This window comes from Perca fluviatilis, chromosome 4, assembly GCF_010015445.1.
Source record: "Perca fluviatilis chromosome 4, GENO_Pfluv_1.0, whole genome shotgun sequence".
NCBI classification, from domain to species: domain Eukaryota; kingdom Metazoa; phylum Chordata; class Actinopteri; order Perciformes; family Percidae; genus Perca; species Perca fluviatilis.
In genome coordinates this window covers 38,028,033-38,049,588 of record NC_053115.1, presented here as the reverse complement: position 1 = coordinate 38,049,588, position 21,556 = coordinate 38,028,033, and the positions used below count along the sequence as shown (strand labels likewise).

The window sequence follows — 21,556 nt, the reverse complement described above, 5'->3', positions numbered from 1 at the left end:
CACAGGAAACACCCCTGCCTCTATCGCTGCCACAAGTACCGAACTGCCCAGGAGTTTGTGGAACAGCTGACCGTTTCCTCGGTTACCCCCATCTCTTTTCTTTCTGGTGCTACATTGGGGGGGTTAAAGAACACTACAGGACGTCACACAAATGGGCCATTTCAGTGAGACTCTCACCGCCGCGCAACCCTGCAGTGAATCATCGGATGGATTCCTTTGGTCTAAAAGTGCCCTCAGCCTGAACTCATTGCTGAACTCTCTTTGCACCTCGAGTATTCTCCAGTCCTGTGTTCGGAAGAGGATCAGCTAGAAGCGGACACGTATGAAGGTGGCTGATAGGCTGGATATTCCAACCCGGTCTCACGGCAGTTCGTGTAAATGTCAACGTTATTCTTAATCTATTGATACGTGTTCACGGAGACGTTTTTCTCGTTTTTTACGTGTAAATGTCACGTTATTTTCTCGGGGAAAGGACACTGGGAGGCGGCCGAAAAGGAAGCTCCATAAGCCAGGAGGTGCCCGCGAGGCGGCCCGCTGGGGACGCGCTGGATGAGGCGGCCGGGAGGCGGCCGAAAAGGACGCTCCATAAGCCGGGAGGCGCCCGCGAGTCGGCCCGCTGGGGACGCGCCACAATAATGGGATGGCGGAGGTTGGGTTTAGGAAAAAACTTACGGGGAAAGGGCGCCTTAAACGCCTGCTGGGGACGCGCCACAATAACGGGTTGGCGGAGGTTGGGTTTAGGAAAAACCTTACGGGGAAAGGGCGCCTTAAACGCCGGGAGACGCGCCACAGTAACACGCGGGACAAAATGCCACACGCAGGGACACCATCCCCGGGAAACAAAGCGCCACACGCAGGACGCGATCCCCGCTTGCCCTGGTGAAAGTCCTGTGTTGTTTGACCCATCCACCACCCGACCAACCACCCTACGCGGATTTTCGGCTTTTTATATTACTCCCTACTATTTTCGTGCTGTGGCCACAAAAAATGCTTCCCATTGAAATACATTACTTCACATTTTCGCGTTGTCCGCCACGTAAAAACCGACAAAAACGTCTCCGTGAACACGTATCAATAGATTAAAATAACAACACATTTACACAAACTGCCATGAGACCGGGCTGGATATTCACATGTGTTGATATGTATTTCATCTATTCTAAGGATACATTATCTCACAGAAAGAAATAGACTGGAATGTGTGAATCTATTAGAAGTATCTTCCACATAAGGGTAGTTTGACGGGAACACTAGCCCACAGAAATAGATAGGTTGGAAGATGTGAGTTCCAGAGAGAGCATATAAAAAGGAGTCATTCTGATGTTCGAACAAGCACCCTTGTGCACGCTCTGGTAGTGTGTACAACGTTGTCTCACTTTCATGAAAGTTATGTTCAATATTGAATAAAGCTGCATTTAATCTAAATTCATCGGACTGGTCATGTGTCAACATCTCCCCCATCATGCAGACATCACTTCCAGATATCAGTCGCCTCATTCACTGACGTGAACACAAGAACAGAGAGAAAGCAGCACAAAAGCCCCAAAGGAATGAACACTCTTCTTTTCACAGCATAGTTCTGTTTGCTGTCAGAAAGGGAGAGGCTAAGCCCAGCAGCGCACACTTCACACATACACACCTACAGGTGTTAACCCTTTGACTCTGGCTATTGAGTCACACACACACACACACACACCTAAAGCCCTTGTTTAATAAGTTACCCTATGAGGGTTAATGAGAATGAGGTATTTAAGACTTTTATGAGTTTAAAAAAAAAAATGTTTAAGGTTCTTGGTTTTACCCACGCTCTGCTGGCATCATTCTCTTACTGTGGCATTTCTCTTGCAGCAGAAACAAAAGGTAAGTGCACTTTTCTTGGAGAACTAAAACACACCCGTAGGGCATGATTTAAGATTCGTAATCGTAACATTCTGAACTTTGGTTACGACTACATACCAGTGTTTGGCTTTGATTCGAAGACAGAGACATAACAAACCTTCAGTTGGACTGAGATAACTCTCCTTACTGAATAACGACAGCCACACCTCTACGGAGTCGGGTAGTAAAGCTGCAGGTACAACAGGTTTCGACAGCTCTCTGACTGAGCTGCTGATTGAAAGCAGCATTACCAAAGAGCAGAGATCCCCGATTAAGGTGAACAAGTCGGCTGGACGACCAAAAGAACGGGATTTCCTTCGTTAAACAAGATTAAAAGAAGTCTACATTCTTGTCAGAGCCACTAATCTCGCAAAGACACAGGCCTCGTCAGACTGAGCTGGATATAAGATAAAAGATCAAAGTCATCAGATTATGAACTCATTTTCCGATCTGACAGCACCTTTATGTTACGACTGAGTTGGTTATCTAGGATGATGTTGTTTTGGAGGATCCTTTGCTTCTTAGCGACCCCATCAACATGGTTCTATCAATGGCAATGTCAGTCAGTCGGCCCACTAGTTGGCCCAGACTGAAATGGCTTTACAACTACTGGATACATTGAAATTTGGTACAGATATCCATGGTGGTAATCCCCAGATTTCTTCTGTAGCCCCACCAGCACATGGTTTGGCACCAAACTGTGTACAGACATCTATGCTTCCCAGAGGAAACACAATATTTCTGATTCTCTGACTATTCTTCTTGAGCTAACATGCAATTTTGTGTAAAATGTCCCAACAACTATTGGATAGATTGCCATGAAATCTGGTACACACATCCATGCCACCCTAAGGCTGAATTGTAATAACTTGATCTTTGGACTTTTTATCTAGTCAAAATTTCCAATTGTCCAATAGCCTACTTTGGTTTATGACCAAATACTGTAGCTGCAGAACTAATGACATTCCCAGCAGCCGCCTGTTTTGTATTTAGTGCTAATTAGCAACTATGAACCTGCCAACCCGCTAAACTAAAATGGTAAACATGGTAAACATCCGCATGTTACCATTGTCATTGTGGGCATGCTAACATTCTGACATTAGCATTTAGCCTCACAGCCACTAGTGGAGACTGTTGAAAGATGCAGATTTATAGTTAAATCATTTCCAAAACAAAGAGAGTTACTCCTCAATATTAAAAAATAAACATGAAATGGGACAAAAGGAAAACAGGAATCAAATCACTTGAACAGATCAGCAAATATAAAATAACCAAATTTCCCCATGAATAATAAAACCAGAACAAATGGGGCTTTTCATGCAGATCTGTCACATAGACAGAATTAGGGCACCTATCAAGTGTAACAGTATTATGAGAGAACAGAAGTTTTGTACATTTAGATGAATTCAATCAACTTATTCTCATGTCACCTGACTTATATATGACCATATTTTAGAAAACCATCTGTGCATCCAGTATATTCCTGATAAGGATTATGCATTGGGCCAAAGACAACCCCTGAGACAGATCACTAGTTTTTATGCATTGAATCTGATACAGACAAACATATTTATGTACACGAGCTGTCGCATCTGAGGGAAGAATCTTGAAATGATTGTGTAGCCTTTGGCCTGCTGAAGGCCACACCTGCGCCTCCTCCCTCAGAGACCGAGTCTGCAGAGGATTCACAATAGATGCACTGTGACTTCGCAACCCGAGCTGCGCACACAAACATATCAAGTGGCTGACCTGCAATCAACAGCCTTAATGAGCTGCAGTCGTCCTGTGCTACCTGTCTTAGGGTGACAAGATACAGTGAAGACTAGAATTGGATTATACAGCCAACTTGTGTCTTTTGTCTATATGCATTCATTGATTTATATTTCTCAAAGCTTTTTTCCCTTGTGATCAGGCACAGAAAAGCTTTTTTTTTTGTTTCAATACATCCAACATAAAGGGCGATTTCATTTTCTCTTTGTACCGTATAGCCTGCATTATAATAAGGGACTACTTTATGTTTTCACGTTGTTCTCTCTCTCTCTCTCTCTCTCTCTCTCTCTCCCTCCCTCCCTCCCTCCCCTCCCTCCCCGTGGAGGAGGAGCCAACTTTAAACGCGGTGTTTACAGCCACCAACCGACAAAAGTAACGTATTATTCCTTTAATTACATACATGTGTAAATAGGCCACATACACAACACTGTTGAATTCTAATGACATGCACTTTACGGTCTTCTTTAGCTGATGCTGCCATCAAGAGCAATAATCAGAGGGGGGAAGAGGAGCAGGCTCAGTGTCTCGCTAGGAGGATCATTTTGGTTTATTACAACTTGACTGGTTGTAAACAAGCCAAGAATTTAGCCAGATTATCTAAAGCCTGCAGCTTATAAATGTCAGCAATGATCCCCCACTGCACAGAGAAGTTGGGCTAATAGTCATAATAAGAGTTTGGGTAATAACTAAGGGTGTAAATCACAAGTTTTATCGCAATAAGACAATAAATCGATTCTTTGGACAACAATATGATAGCTTCTGATATCACAAAGTCTGCCACAATATTATTTTGATTCGTTTCCATTCAGGGGCCTGCGATCGATATGAGATGATCTCATTAATGTCCATTGAACACACTCGGATACATTTATATCAACTCACAAAAAGTAAAAATATAAGATATATATATTAAATATATGGGAATTTCAAAATAAAGATGGCGATATGTTTCAATATTTTCACTTTGCATCGATGATATTGGATCGTAGCTGATTGAACCAATATATCGATCCAGATCGATGTATAGCTACACCCCCTAGTAATAATTTAACCTGTCTTCTGTTTTCAATATGTTGGGTTTGTTTACAACCTGTCTGATCAGCTGACTTCTTTCAATGCTGCCATGTTACCCAAAGCGCAACACTTTACTTGGTGAAAACAGTGTTAGTATTGGGATAAGAGCCAACACAGGGACAATAGGCTTGTAATAGCTGTAATAAAGTGGAATAATCCAATAAAGACACATGAAATCAGATATGTTGCTTTCCAATAAGATGACAAACTTTCCAGTGTTACATAGCGACTGGAAGAAAACAAATCATATGTTAACTGAAAAAAAAAAAAAAAAAAGAAGCTTGTTTTCCATTTGGACAAGTTGTTGTTACGTCAGCCAGGACACAGACATGCCTGCTGTGTGTTATCCAAGCTGTAACAACTCCTACATTCATTCAATGTTGTCAGTTGAGTTACATTCCTTTTGCATTTGTGCACAGTTTGGACAGAAATGTATATCCAAAGAATGACATTTCACAAAAAAAAAAGATATATGTATATTTAGACAGATAGCAGCGGGACCAGAGGCCGCGGCCTGGTTTGTTTTTGTCACTTGTAGGTTATTTTCAACCGACACTTGTCGTGAACAGAAGTGGTAGGACAGGAATGATCAGACACCTTTGAAGGTGGCGTGTTGGAACAGGAGAGCAGAGAGTCAGAGCCTCGCCCCTCTGCTGCCCTGAGGGGCCTCATCCGATAAGACAAAACACGAGCGGGGGAAAACACACACTCTGCTTCAACCGGCCAGTACGCACAACAAGTCTCAACCACTCCTGTCACTCAACGAAATATGAAGCTGGATGCCAGCGGTGGAAGAAGTACTTAGATCCTTCACTTCAGTAAAAGTACTAATACCACACTCTGTTACAAGTCAAAGTCCTGCATTGAAAATGTGGCTTGAGTAAAAGTATGTAAGTATCATCAGGAAAATGTACTTAAAGTATTACAAGTAAAAGTATTTAAAGCACAAAAACCCTCCCATTTTAGAAACTGGAAACGATCCAACCAGTTGTGTGTTTAATGGTCTAATCATTTCAGGTGGACTTGTAGGCCGTTATATAGTTGGCTATTTTCATTGATAATGAAGCATCGTATTTTATAAACTACATGTGTTTTGGGTGGAAAAATCATAATGTGTAAAGTAACTAGTGACAAAAGATGTCAGATGAATGTAGTGGAGTAAAAAGTACAGTATTTCTCTCTGAAATGTAGCGGAGTAGAAGTAGGAAGTGGCATGAAAAGAAAGACTGTGACCACCTGCACTATGTATAGTGTAAATACCTACAGTAAAAAACTCTCAGCTGCCACCAGAACAAGCCTCATGATTTATTCATGTGTGTTCCCTCCACTCCCTGGTCAGCTAAGCGGACACCGGCTGACTCGGATGGCAGCCTCGTCTCAGGCTACATCCACACTACTACCTTTTTCATTTTTAAGCTGCATTTTCAGACAAAAACAATCTCCATTCACATAAGAGTTCTAACTCCAAGAGCAGAACTAATCTGCGACCATGTTAACACGTCTAACACATACAGTATCACGTGACCATTCACACACACTGGGCATGCGGGTGAGGGTGTAAACAGGAAGCAGGTTGTCTGACGTTACTCTGCGGTTAAAAATCATAGATGTATACGTTGAAAATACAGAAAATACTTTGTTGAAAGGACTACAATGGTGAAAAGTAAGAGCAGAGAGCAGAGGTGGAACTGTTACTGAAAGGTACGTAAGCTATCTAACCGATAAGACTGACTGACGTGCGTCCTTGTTTCCAAAAGTCTCAGTTTGTGCCCGTCCAGACTACAACGCAACCCCGGAGTTTTCATACCAAAATGGTGGGCAGCAGCGTTTCCAAATGTCTCCGTTTTAGGGGCTCGGAAACGCCGGAAGAGTGTGGGGTGAACTTTGCAAAAGATATTGTTTTTTTTAAACCAAAATGTAGTAGTGTCTTTAACATCTTCAAAGCAGCTCACAGCTGCAGCACACCTGACATGTTGACATGTACAGTAGTGGAGGGTCAAGCCACATACAGGTCACAGAGTTTTCAGCCGTTGTAGTAGTTTGGATATAGTCGTACAGTGCATTATGGCATGCTGTTTAGAAAATGACAGAAAAACACTTGAGCCTTGCTGAACTTTTGCCACATTGCAACACAACTGTCACAATGAAAGATAGAATAATTGCTGCAAGGATACATTTCCGGAGTTGTAAAATTGTAATGAACAGATCTGTTAACCAAACTGGCTTTGGTTTCGGATCACCAACGCAGCCCCCTTGTGCTGTTAGAACGTAGAGCTGTTTTTCGGTCTGAACAGCTGTTAACACTTGAACATTTGGAATCAAAGTCTGAGAATGTTGAATACAAGAGAGTGTGGAATGAAAGTCCAAGAACATGGAACAATACCCGAGACTCTGCAACATCCCAACCTGTTCAAAATGTTATGTTTCTTCATCTTAGGGACGGTTTCTTCCCACATTTTATTTTCAGCTCCATTTCCCCTGGTACCGGTTACATTAGCCTTATGCCCCCTGCTCTCACAGGTTGAAGTAAAGTTAACCGATGTGGGTTTTAATGAGGGCCAGTTCTGATATTTTTGGACTGCGGCTGCCAAGGGACGATGGTTTATCACAGAGATTCTCAAGCTCTTTCTGGCATGTGACCCGGTTTCAAGTCCCAAAATTCTCATGAACCCAACAAAAACATACACACACGTCATGTGAATCTGATTACGTGTATTTTACTTTAGTATTCTATTCTTTAAAAAACAAACTGTACAGTTTGAGTTCCAAATTTAAAACCTCTCTCTCTATTTCTTATTAGAATATTAGTATATTTAGTAAGTAGCCTAGATGTATTGCACTGTCGGGGGATGTACCCACATGGTTGAATGCACTAAGTCACTTTGGATACAATCATCAGCCAACTACATGTTATGTAATGTAAAGTAATGATGGTAAAATAAAGTAGTTCAAACGTAAACATTACTCAATTAACCCTCCTGTTGTCCTCGGGTCAAATTTGGCCCGTTGCTTTTAAGTTTCTATATCAGAAATGGGCAAAATTGCCCAAAAATAACATGGATGGTTCCATACAATGTTCTTCACAAGTAAAATTAAAGATCAGTTTGTTTCTTTCATTACATTTGGGGAGTTTTATTCAATATTATAGCATATTTCTGCTTTTTAAACTCAAAAATGAGGTATGATTTCATAAAAATTAGGTTTATTGACCATGGATTCCAAGAATAATTGTGAAATAAGTGTTTATAATTTGGTGTTAGGGGTGTATATACTGGTGGAAAAACGTTGAAAACTTCAGAAAAAGCGTCAAAACGGCAAAATGACAAAAAGTGGCAATCGCACAAACAAACCGACAAAACAGGAACAGAAATATCCCCAAAAAAAAAACTGAAACTAAACAAAAAGCGACAAAAACGTCAAAAAAAAAAGTGCCGGAAGCCTAGAAAAAAATGCAAAGAAATGTTGAAACATTATTTATTTTAGCTGTGAGGACAACACAAGGACAAGGAATGAAAACTAGCCAAAAGGCAGTCATCATGGACCGACCCAACCAGAGAGAGAGAGAGCACGTGGTACTCTATTGATACCAACAACAAACAGCCTCAGCGGAAAAGAGCAGTGCTAAGAAGGCAAAGGGAGGAACACAATGAGAGGAAAGGGAAAAAGAAGCCGAGGCTGAGATACCACCAAGCCACTACCCTTTGTCAGCATTAGAGAAGCATAGAAATACAACACAATGACTCATCGGAAAAAAATTTAAAACATAACCAATTAAATGTGCCCGTGTCAAATCAGTCTGGCAGGCTGACGGTGTCATCAGCCTCGCAGACAGAAGTCCGAGTCAACATCAGCTAAACAAACAGCTGTGTTGAACTGCACCCAGAGCAGCACGCTCTGACGAGAGAGGGCCAAGTTCAACTTCAACTGAAAGACATTGACAGAGACGTTGCAACATGGCAGGATGGTGGCTATTAAATGAGTTCTGTCCTGTTGTCTGAGGAACATCTCCGTTGGCCAGAATTTTACAACAGTTTCATATTGAACAGTGAATGCGTCGAAAACAAGTTATGCTTTGTTGTGTTAAAAAACAAATATCTAAAATCACACTCACTGGTTTTGTTATATCGTTTCATAGTTCCCGCAAATATTCAAACGTTAGGGGGAACTTTTACAAACTATGTCTTGTGGAGCTGAAGAGCTGGAGTCAGGATGGGGTTTAGTCTCAAATTGACAGCTCTACCTCCACAGCGCTGTGGAGTAAGGTCTGGCTACACCACACAGACATTCTGGGATAAGACAACAACAAAAAACTCTCTGGGGTGTTTTGCATTTCTTTAAACCAATCACAATCGTCTTTGGCGGCGCTGAGTTCCGGACCTAGAGACTGTGGCTCTGCTGAATAGTCTCGCGAACAAGTTTTGGAACATGTTTTGGTGGAACATTTGCACCCCTCAAAAGAAACGCCACATACAATATTAAATGAAGTTAACTGTTCACACAATACATTAACGTGAGCTATTTAAATTAGCTGGATACATGGTTAAACCTCATTAGCTCTTATACCAGTGTATCTCCGTGTGTACTTCATCCACAGCAATCCCACCAATCGGTCCCTTAGCATTAAGACTGGAAGCAGGGCAAAGGGCTAGCTCTGTCAAGAGTTAAACAATTTAAATAAAAAATAAAACCTTCCCAGCCCAGTGTCGCCGGAAATGATGTTATTGACTTTTAAATGACTCATTAAGTGAGTACAGGATGTGACTGTCACTGTTCCACTCTCTGCTCCATCACTCTCAGCCTGGCAGAATCAGTGTTAGCCTCAAAACCACTTATTCAGAATAACTCTGATTCAAAGGCCTCGTCAAAGCCTTTTATCCTTTCTTCGTGACATTTTTTTCGTCTTATCTCTATTTTTATTTTCCTCCAATACTATATTTCTAGCTTCACTCTTTAGTCTTCATGATTGTTTCAGTCTTTTAACCCTGCTGTGTTTGCGACATGATTTTGAAAGTGTGCACTTGATTGCACATTTGCTCATTGTTAATATTAGTAATGGTAATATTACACCATGTAGTGTGTGAATATTAACTGGATGACTGGAACTGTACACGGAAATTGGACAGGAAACAGTACTGAGTGTCCAGTCTGAACATTAGCTAACAAGCAGCACCCTAACTAACCCTTGGCAAGCTGTCAAAGCCACACTGAGTATATTTGCTCAGTCTGTCTCCACTGCAGGTGTGTGTGTGTGTGTGTGTGTGTGTGTGTGTGTGTGTGTGTGTGTGTGTGTGTGTGTGTGGACAACCTATATGTGTGTGTGTGTTTGTGTGTGTGTACACACACTGGGTACATGCACTGATGCACTGAACTTTGCACCAGACTTTGCACTGTGATGGAGGACTAGAACAACAAAAAGCACTACATGTCCGAAAAGTGAAGAAAACTGATAGTGACAAACAGGGATGCCAGTAAAAAAAAAAAGGGGCACAGAGATGAAGCGATAGAGATAGACAGAGCGTGTGTGTGTGTGTGTTTCATGCTGATGCTGAAGGGGGTAACAAGGCTAACTTTCCAACTTATATAAAGCTTTACTCAGCAGATTCACACTCTGATAACCTACTTTACATCCTCCTCGTCTCATCTTTATTCAGCTCTGACAAACAGCTCTGTCAGGTGCTGTGCTGCCGCCTCCGGAGCTCTGTTTGTGCCCGACTGTCGTCCAAAATCATGAGGAAATGCAGCCGCGATTCGTTCGTCACGAACCGCAATTACACAAGTCATATATTTCTGCTCTTTGATTTTCATTACATCCCATTTATAGGACATAAGAAAGTACCACTGCATCTTCAGACTACCAGGATGTAATAAACCAGGACATGGTCCTGTCAGTGCTGTCCGTCTTAGCTGCAGATGGAGGACTGGGCATCGGGGGCCGGTTCCAACGTGGAACCGTTTGAAAAATTACGATTCCAATGGAATCGCTTAGAAAATTTTGGTTTCGGATCTGATCGTTAGGGTCAAATTTAACACTAGTGGGTTTCCGTAGCGGCTGCCCGTACTTTCAGCATGTTCTGTTGCAACCATGGAGCACAGTAAGCAGCTCACTAAAGTGTTGCTTATTTAACATTGAAAAAGCATAAATGTTCCTCTTATCTGTGAAATAATCCAGAGACCCGTTTCAACTCCGCTCCTCAATGAATGGGAATCGAGAATCGATAGGAACCGGAATCGACAGGAAGACTTGTTACTGGAATCAGAATTGTTCAAACCAAAACGGCGCCCAACCCTATGCTGATGTCATGCCAGTAAATGGTTTGTCAATGTAAAGCCTTTTCGAGTCCATGTCAAGATACAAAATGTGCTCGTTAGCCAATCGCCCTCATCAGTCAAACAGATGCTCATTCACTCGAGCATCTCAACTTCGTTAGAGTAAAAAAATGTCCACGATGTGACTGCATGTTCGATCCACTGCAATATCCAATAATACTGGATAATATTGACTTTCCAAATAATTGCACAGGAATGGTTCTGGTGTATAGTTTATGAGAAATAAACAAAATGAGGACATGAATCATGTCAGCGAAACGATCTAACACAACATCAACATTAAGCAAGAGCTTACCAAAAGAAAAGAAAACGGACTAAGGATCTGATTAAACATCCGAAACCCATACTAGAAGTCATAATTCAATGTCGCCTCCCCGACTGAAAAACACCAACATCAATCCTCCACTCTGATGAGACTGGGAGACTCCAGTTCCCCTGGCGCTCTTTAGCGGTCATAAATAACAGCATGTGACTCAGCCATGAAGCCAGTCAGCTTCTATCAATCAACTAGAACCAAAACCAACACCCTCCACCAAGCCACAGCGCTGCAACCGAGGAACAAGTTCAAACATCAGCGCGTCCTGCTTATGCAAGGAGCAGTCCCATTGCACAAGGAGACGTCTTTAAGGGGTTAGGGCGCTGCTCTGTAAGGAATACTTGTCACTCTGGAAACCTACAGACAACAGCCTTTCTATGCCACCGCTTTGGAACATTGCCTACACTCTGAAATGAACCGTATTGTTCCTACCAGGCCCGCACGATATGAGGAAAAGATGCAATACGCGTCATAACGATATTACTTGCGATAAAAAAACTAAAAAAACAAACAGATATTAAAATGTGCTAGGTTCTCCTTTCAGTATTCTGCTAAAATACAACAAACTGCTCGTTGAATTTGAAAACAAATGAAAGGAAATCATTTCCAACACTCTTTTATTTAACAAATTGTATTGAATTGAATATAAAAGGCAGCACTTAAAAACAAAAAAAGGTTGACCGTTACATTTTAAAGTGCAGTTTTCTGCTGCTATTTTCTTTCAACTAACACAAGAAATCTCTGAGTGCCTTTTCAGTGTCTTTTCGCGTTGTGTTTACTGCGTCAGCTGATATCGTGATGATGATAAGAAAACGATATGCGGTGCAGCCCTAGTTCCCACATGGAAGCCATTTGTTTCACACGAATGCATGTCTTTGCACATTGAAAGTTATGCGCTCGTTGTGTCCCGTTGCATCCCACCTGCATGAAATGCAATAACACATAGAGCTCCCAGCACCCTCTGCGCATCCACCAGGATGTTACTGACCTTAAAGGCAAACTTGCGGGTGATGTTATCCGAAGGTTCCACTCCTCCAATTCGGAAACTAAGCAGCGGCAAACTCCCTAACACCGTGTCCTCCTTCTCGTCTGCGAAGAGAGAAATGAAAGTGTGAAAACCTCCCAGGAGAGAGAATCAGAGAGGAACAGAATAACAATCCGAGGCATGGCTACACCTACTGTGTGAGAGAAATAACAATTACAGCCAGAGCCAATTCATCCAACCTGCAGGATAACAAAAAAAAAACAGCAAAACAGAGAAGGAGTGTTCAGCACAGTCCAAACATGAGGGTGGAATCCAAGCTGCCCTCCTCCCAGCACAATCTCTGCTCCCACGGTGACAGCTTCCTAGAATAGATATCCATTATGGGCTGAGGTTCCCTCTGATAAGCAGCGGTAATGGCTCACACGCTCTTACACACACACACACACACACACACACACCGGGATCCAGCGACGATAAATAGAAGCACTGTAGAAGGGGAGCACCGGTGCTGACTAAATAATGAAAGGAGGCATGAAAATTTCAGCAGTTTGAAAAGGGATACACTCCTCTCTCTCTGTGAACATCCTACCTCCTATTTCCTGAACGCAGCTCTGCACCGACACTCTCCCTGCTGTGCTGAGTGTGTGTGTTTATGTGTGTGAAAAAAAAAAAAAAAAAAAAAAAAAAAAAAAAAAAAAAAAAAAAAAAAAAAGAGAGAGTGAGAGAGAGAGAAAGAGAGAGAGAGAGAGAAAAAAAAAAAAAAAAAAAAAAAAAAAAAAGAGAGAGAGCAACAAACAAGGGCAATGGAGCAGAGAGAGAGAGAGAGAGAGACAGAGATCTGGGGGAGGGGGAAGGGCTTGTGCAATCATACAATACCCTGATTCTGTGTGTGTGTGTGTGTGTGTGTGTGTGTGTGTGTGTGTGTGTGTGTCTGTGTGGCAGCAGGTACAGTTGGCTGGGGGCCGAGATTCCTGCAAGACTGAGTCACGTGGGCTGATCATTATCTCACGCCCACACATGCGCTCTCTTACACACACACACACACACACACACACACACACACACACACACACACACACACACACACACACACACACACACACACACACACACACACACACACACACACACACACACACACACACACATACAGGGACAGCAGGTGAATAGAAAAACTTCTACCTCCCCTCCGTCCGTGTCTCCCCCCCACCACCACACATTTGAATGGTTTATTGATGTCTGTATTTATAGACTGCGACCATGAACTTGCATTATCTTAGACTATCTGAACAGAAACACACACAGAATGCAACATACAGGAAGGTACGCAAAGTGATAATGACACATTCATGTTGGTCAATTTGGTTAATTAATTACAGAAAAAAACAATGTGTCAAAAACAATTGCGCAGATGAATCACGCTCAATGACGTACGATCTAACAGTATTTGCAGCTCACCTATCCTTCAACCAGAGGTTCTGGCCAACACGAACACTGTTTTAAATTTTAAATTCAGCAGCCCCTCCCAGGGGTTTAAAGGGGGGGGGATACTAAAGTGCACCAATGACCAAGTCCCACAGAGGGACTGAAGGTCTGGTCCTGCCAACTCTCAGCCTCTGGGCACGTCTGAGGAACCCGATGAAAGCCAGGATCATTCTTGTTCCGTGTGTATTTGCAAACACAGACGGCCTCGATTTCTATCACAATCCCTCGCAGGGTTATGGCAGACTCCCAGCTATCAGGTAGGTCTGCAGAAATGACAGGACATTCAGGGCTGCAGCTGAAGTGAGACCCCCCCCACCCCACCCCAAGTAGGCAGCCCTACTGAATGGCAGAGATGCTCACAAGTCATTCAGCTAGAGTCCAAGGCTACATTTACACTGCTACATTTCGTTTTTTGAGCGCAGTTTAGAGCCAAAAGCGATCTCACTGCACAATGTCTTTACAGTTTAAACTAACACGCCTAAACTGCACATCTCATCAACATTCAGCAGCATGTATACTCCGCCTGTTGCCAGTAGTTGCCATGGTAACGTTAGTAGCTTAGTCTCAGAGACTGAGCCGTCATGACCCAATCAGGCGGCGAAACGTTGGCGTCAGTGGCGGCGTTGCCAAAGGTCTCCGTTTGCGGCCGCTGAGACTGCAACACAACCACGCAGATTCCAAACCAAAACGAGTGTTTTCAAATGTCTCCGATTTAGAGGCTCTGAAACGCCAGAGCAGTGTTGATGCGAGGTGTAAACGTAGCAAAAGGTATTTGTTTTTTAAACCGAAACGTAGCAATGTAAATGTAGCCCAAGTCAAGTCTCAAGTCTTTGAGCTCGAGTCCACATATTTTGCATTCAGCGCTTCTTTTGTTTGGGCCTTGTTGTCTGAAGTTTTTGAAGTCAAAGCTTCTGATGAATGGCACAGCAGCTGCCGGTGCAGTCGACAGGTTTGTTGTCCTCGCTCCCGTGTGGCCGCGTTACGTATTACGTGGTACGTAGGTAGGTCATAGGTTACGCAGGGAGGGGAACGTTTCCTATAAATTAAGTTTGTTCACACAAGTCCCGCATCTCGAGTCCGAGTAGAGTCTGAAGTCTTTTGAGGACGAGACTCAACTCAAGTCGGAGGTCACTGTGTGTGCGACTCCAGTCCAAGTCTCAAACTCGAGTCCCCATCTCTGCTGGATGGGGACCGGGCTTCTTGCATAGTCCTTAATACAGGCGCTGGCAAACCAAGAGGCCATCCCTTTCAGGGCCCAGGCCACTGATCTGAGCCCTGCCAAGAAGGGATGGAACAGGGTCCCGCTCGACTGAGACAGCAGGTTACCTCCGAAGTGGGAGCACCCATGGCGTTTCGTCCAAGAGAGGCGGAATCGGTGAAAACCACGTCCTGTGGGGCCAAAGAGGAGCCGGTCAAAACCAGCCTCACCCCTCCCACCTGAACCCTTCGGAGAAGGCAACGTGGAGTAGCTAGCCGAGCTAGCATACAAATACGAAATATTCTAACTTAGCTAGCATGGCTGTAGACTCCTAAACCCCATTGGGATGGGATTAACATTACAGGGGGGAGGTGGGGAATGAAATATTCCCTGTGCTCCTCCGTGGGGAAATACAGGATATGGTCTGTAATGGACAGGGAGCAGGACAAAGCTAAAAAAGAAAGCCAAAAGCTCCTCCAGAGGGGCGCGGGAGAGTTGAATGGGAGGCGTGGAGGGAGAGACATGAGCCAAAGAGACCGCGTGGGGTAATTTGAGTCGTAATTCAGTTGCGCAGACCTAGAACGGATACTGATATCATTCAGGTTGACATACACTTCCCAAGGATATTATTATCTCAGATGCCCATCGCATTTAAACGTCCATAAATCCGCTTAGAAATCGGAGAAAGAAAGAATGACGCTTCAGCACTTGCCTGAGCATGATCACATTTTTAAGTTTTCTTAAATATCAAAGTCCTCCACTGATACGCGTTTGTACATCCATTGGTACACTGCACATAGTTCCATTCTCGCGCAGTTTATCAAGACATTTTCTTTCTCTCTGTAACTTCAAATGTATATGTATATATTTACAATACTTGCGATCACAAAAAAAGTACTTAAGTAAAAGTCTTTGTCACAGTAACAAGAGTAAATGTAATTTGTCACCTGTTACATGTAATTCCACCCCTGAGTGAAGGCAACTATACAGCAAAACATTAGCAATAATGGACATACTTTTGCCACGTTAAGCACATTTACATTTTTGACACAAAAAGAATGTATCCATAAAATGTATCTGTCTCTAGTTTGTAATGGGGTGGCAGATTATTGTTATTATACAGTATAAGTTAAGTATAGACTTTTATTGAGATAATTCAAGACTGATTATAACATACATTAAGACCATTTGTAATTCTTGGATTTTCGAAAGGCTGAGAGGGACCAATGTGAGGCTTACATATCATGTCTAATTCTACTGTTAAAAAAATTGCTAATTTGGATAAAATAAAGTGAAATAAAACATTTTGGAAAATGAGAGATTATAAATTTACACTCAAACTGTTTAATGGCCTTTTGTTAGAAAAATTCTCGTTAATATTAAACTCTTTGCATAAGAATATCATATTATACTGATTGCTGTCCCACAAGATAACATGGAGCCATTGGCTGTCTTGTCTGGAGCCTGAGGGCAGAACATGTATACTCCCTGACCAGATAGAGGAGACGACATTGACTCTGTATTATGTCTTCATATAACTCATAAAAAGCCGATGTAGAGGGCTTCTCGTTAGTCATATTTTCCGTGCTTTTCTGTAAGTGCTGCAAATTGACTCTACTTGCAAGAAAAAACTAAAACTTTTTTTAAAAACTGAGCATATTGATTATAGAGTATCATTGATATCAATAGTGAAGAAATATCTGAAATATAAAACTTATTTGTCTAAACAGACACACTCATGTAAGCCCAAGCTGTGCCTCGGAGGAGTCAGAGATAGCCCTGTAAAACACCCACACAACAAAAAACAGGGCTTTTTCTCCTCCCCTTGTGCCCATGTTTTGGCCCTCAGTCCTGGGTGGCATAGCAATTGCAGTGGTAAATTGCACTGTCACAAATTCCTCCCTCCGTTGCTCGCTCTCGGTCTCTCTAAGCCTTCGTTTCCAAAACACAGCTGGGCCAGACGGAGAGGAGAGGAGGCTGGAACACAACAGACGTGTTCAGAATACAGAGAGAAGCCCCCCAGCACAGAAGGAAATAACGTCAAAATCAGAAAGAAAAGAAAAGAACGGGCACAGGCACTTGTGGGCCATGTTTGTTATTAGAAGTTTGTAAAATCATCACAACCTTAACCTAGATTATTTTGTTAAACTGCTACGGAGATAGAAAGACATAGGGGACAAAGAACTGTATGTCAAATATAGCAAGTTGGATAGCTTGGTAGATAGAAAGAATAGATAGATAGATAGATCGAAGGAATATATGGATAGATAGATAGATGGATGGATGGATGGATGGATAGATAGATAGATAGATAGATAGAAGGAATAGATGGATAGATAGATGGATGGATGGATGGATGGATGGATGGATAGATAGATAGATAGAAGGAATAGATAGATAGATAGATAGATAGAAGGAATAGATGGATAGATAGATGGATGGATGGATAGATTGATAGATAGAAGGAATAGATGGATAGATAGATAGATGGATGGATAATAGATAGATAGATAGATAGATAGATGGATAAATAGAAGCAATAGATGGATAGATAGATAGATAGATAGATAGATAGATAGATAAATAGATAGATAGATAGATAGAAGGAATAGATGATAGATTACATAGATAGATAGATAAATAGATAGATAGAAGGAATAGATGGATAGATTAGATAGATAGATAAATAGATAGATAGAAGGAATATATGGATAGATAAGATAGATAGATAGATAGATGGATAAATAGAAGCAATAGATGGATAGATTAGATAGATAGATAGATAGATAGATAGAAGGAATAGATGATAGATTACATAGATAGATAGATAAATAGATAGATAGAAGGAATAGATGGATAGATTAGATAGATAGATAAATAGATAGATAGAAGGAATATATGGATAGATAAGATAGATAGATAGATAGATAGATAGATAGATAGATAGATAGATGGATGAAAAGATGGAAAGATGGATAGATAGATGGATGGATAGATCAATAGAAAGAATAGATTGAAAGAATAGATAGATGGATGGATAGATGGATAGATGGATGGATAGATGGATAGAAAGAATAGATTGAAAGAATAGATAGATAGATAGATAGATAGATAGATGGATGGAAAGATGGATAGAAAGAATAGATTGAAAGAATAGATAGATGGATAGATGGATGGATAGATGGATAGAAAGAATAGATCGATAGAAAGATAACTAGATAGATGGATGTTGTTGCCATACAGAGTGCACATATGAACAACATTTTGTTCAACTAGCAGCATAACTAGTATTACTGTGTGTTGAGTTGGCGGTTGGACTCTTATCACAGTGAGTTTTCTGTCCATCAGGGCTTTACTGCTGCATCCAGCTCAAGGTTAGTCAAGGCTGCTATCAGCTCCGAGGTAGAGGACAACACATCATCACTGAGACATGAGCCCCACAGTACTGGACACTTACTGCAGCGCTAGAAAAAGACGAGTCCCCTGAAGACCCATTAGAAGACCGGAAAACAGCACTGGGATTTGGATACAGATCAACTAAGAAAATAATTAAATCCATACATTTTCTCTTAAATTGCATTGTTTTCGGTAGAGACAAGTAATTTAACTTCAACATTTGATTTAAAAAAAAAAAAAGTTTCTTATCATTTTTAATGGTGTATTTATTATTGTAAGAACACCTAATGAGCTAGTTATGAAAAAAAAAAAAAAAAAAACATTGCATTCACTAAATTATTGTTGTTCAATCTCTCCATTTGAAATGTAAAAACAATGAAAGAAGAAAATGTCACATAATATTAAAACCGTATTCCACTGGGCGTATTTTAAACAAAAATTGGTTCCCGGAGTTATAATAAATGAGGAAATATTTTTTCATAACTAACAAATATGTTGTTTGTTTTTTTTCTTCCACCGCTGATTTCCGGAGACTGCAGCCACCATTATCATGGGGATGTGCTCTGCTGAAATGAAAGCAGAGCCAGGCTGCAGCCCAGATTCAGTGACCCATTCATCTGCATGTGAGAAATGATGTGTATACACACACACACACACACACACACACACACAAACACACACACACACTACACTCTTTTACAAATTCTGAATATGGTTGGAAGATTAACGTTTCCAATGTTCTTTAAGCTCTGGTCATTTACTGTATTCGCCCAAATATAAGACGACCCTGATTATAAGACGACCCCCTCTTGTTCAAGACTCGTTGATAGGAAAAATTGTTTTTGTTGTTCAGATTTGAAAATATTAAAACTTGTCACATTAATTAGTGTGTTAATCGACAACTTATGGTATAACGTAAATACCGTACAAATGAAACAAACTGTAGTCTATTGGTAGGACTAGGGCTTGGCATTATATCAATATTATATCGATATCAATTTATGAGGCTAGATATTTACATTTACATTTTAGATATCGTAATATGTCACAAGTTGTGTCTTTTCCTGGTTTTAAAGGCTGCTTTAAAGTAACGTGATGTCATTTTCTAAACGTAACAAACTGTTCTAGCTGTTCTTTTGTCTGCCTTCACCCACTTAGTCATTATATCCACATCACTGATGATTATTCATCAAAAATCTCAATATGTAAATATTTTGTGAAAGCAGCAATAGTTAACCCTACAATATCGCCGCAATATCGATAGTGATGCATTTGGTCAAAAAATTGTGATATTTGATTATATCCATCTCGCCCAGCTCTAGGTAAGACTATTTCTAATACCAACTAGGCTATCCATCTCAAAGTGAAAAAAACAACCTTGGTTCAAGTTCTTTTTTTGGTGAAAATATAGTGTCTGCAGATGTTCTACCAGATGTTACACAGCTTCAGCAGCGCGCCCACACAGACACATAGTCAGAAATAGGCGTATGTGTCCCGAGTAGCACTCCGGACAGCGAAACATTAAGTCAGTGCTTCGGTTTACAAGAACTGCATCGGGCTCTGGTCGGACAGAAAAAAGTGAATGCCTGTCGCGTCCTGGTCGGGCTCGGTACCTACTCTCTCTCGTTCAGACAGAAATATGCACCCCGAGCCGCAATTCGCTGTCACTGTGGTCGCTCCCAGGTCCTGGTTCATTGGCTTAATCGCTATCGCTGCCAGGTGGCATTTTTTTGGGGTCGTCTTTTCTGACGCATTTCGAGGGAAGAAAAAAAAAAACGTCTTATATTCGGGCCAAAACAATGTATAAGAAGAGAGTGCAGCTTAATAGAAAGGTCATTACACAAATAATATCATTAGTACATCTGAATAGCTGGGTGAAGGAGTGATTTCATTACAGTTTTTCTCAATCGCTCTAGCACAATTGTCGAATGATTATTAAACTTATGAAAATTAGGTCAGTTGTTCACATGGCTAGAGTCATTCATGATTGCTTTGGCACAAAATGCACCGAGTAAGCCTTGCAGATCAAAATAGTTTGCATTCATTTGCCATTGAATTATACTACTCTCAAATGCAACTATTCACATGTTCATTGTGTACATTTCTACATGCAAAATAGAGCAACCAACAATCACAAAAACCTGTCACATATACATACAGTGCCTTGCGAAAGTATTCGGCCCCCTTGAACTTTTCGACCTTTTGCCACATTTCAGGCCTCAAACATAAAGATATAAAACTGTAATTTTTTGTGAAGAATCAACAACAAGTGGGACACAATCATGAAGTGGAACGAAATTCATTGGATATTTCAAACCTTTTAAACAAATAAAAAACTGAAATATTGGGCGTGCAAAATTATTCAGCCCCCTTAAGTTAATACTTTGTAGCGCCACCTTTTGTGCGCCCGATTACAGCTGTAAGTCGCTTGGGGTATGTCTCTATCAGTTTTGCACATCGAGAGACTGACATTTTTGCCCATTCCTCCTTGCAAAACAGCTCGAGCTCAGTGAGGTTGGATGGAGAGCGTTTGTGAACAGCAGTTTTCAGTTCTTTCCACAGATTCTCGATTGGATTCAGGTCTGGACTTTGACTTGGCCATTCTAACACCTGGATATGTTTATTTGTGAACCATTCCATTGTAGATTTTGCTTTATGTTTTGGATCATTGTCTTGTTGGAAGACAAATCTCCGTCCCAGTCTCAGGTCTTTTGCAGACTCCATCAGGTTTTCTTCCAGAATGGTCCTGTATTTGGCTGCCATCCATCTTCCCATCAATTTTAACCATCTTCCCTGTCCCTGCTGAAGAAAAGCAGGCCCAAACCATGATGCTGCCACCACCATGTTTGACAGTGGGGATGGTGCGTTCAGGGTGATGAGCTGTGTTGCTTTTACGCCAAACATAACGTTTTGCATTGTTGCCAAAAGTTTGATTTTGGTTTTCATCTGACCACAGCACCTCCTTCCACTGGTTTGTGGGTTCTCCAGGTTGCTTTTTGCAAACTTTTAAACGACACTTTTTATGGATATCTTTAAGAAATGGCTTTCTTCTTGCCACTCTTCCATAAAGGCCAGATTTGTGCAGTATACGACTGATTGTTGTCCTATGGACAGAGTCTCCCACCTC

The 21,556-nt window shown here is 41.5% G+C and overlaps 1 protein-coding gene across 19 annotated transcripts in view; it reads right to left on the bottom strand.

Annotated features, from left to right (window-relative positions):
* The window catches only part of plekha6 (pleckstrin homology domain containing, family A member 6), a 135,321-nt gene that overhangs the window by 46,438 nt on the left and 67,327 nt on the right, over positions 1-21,556 (bottom strand). For 16 of the 19 annotated variants that reach the window (XM_039796336.1, XM_039796337.1, XM_039796328.1 and 13 more), the window contains one exon: positions 12,354-12,454. In XM_039796336.1, the coding sequence (XP_039652270.1) occupies positions 12,354-12,454 (101 nt within the window). The other 3 variants (XM_039796343.1, XM_039796346.1, XM_039796344.1) reach the window with 2 other exon arrangements.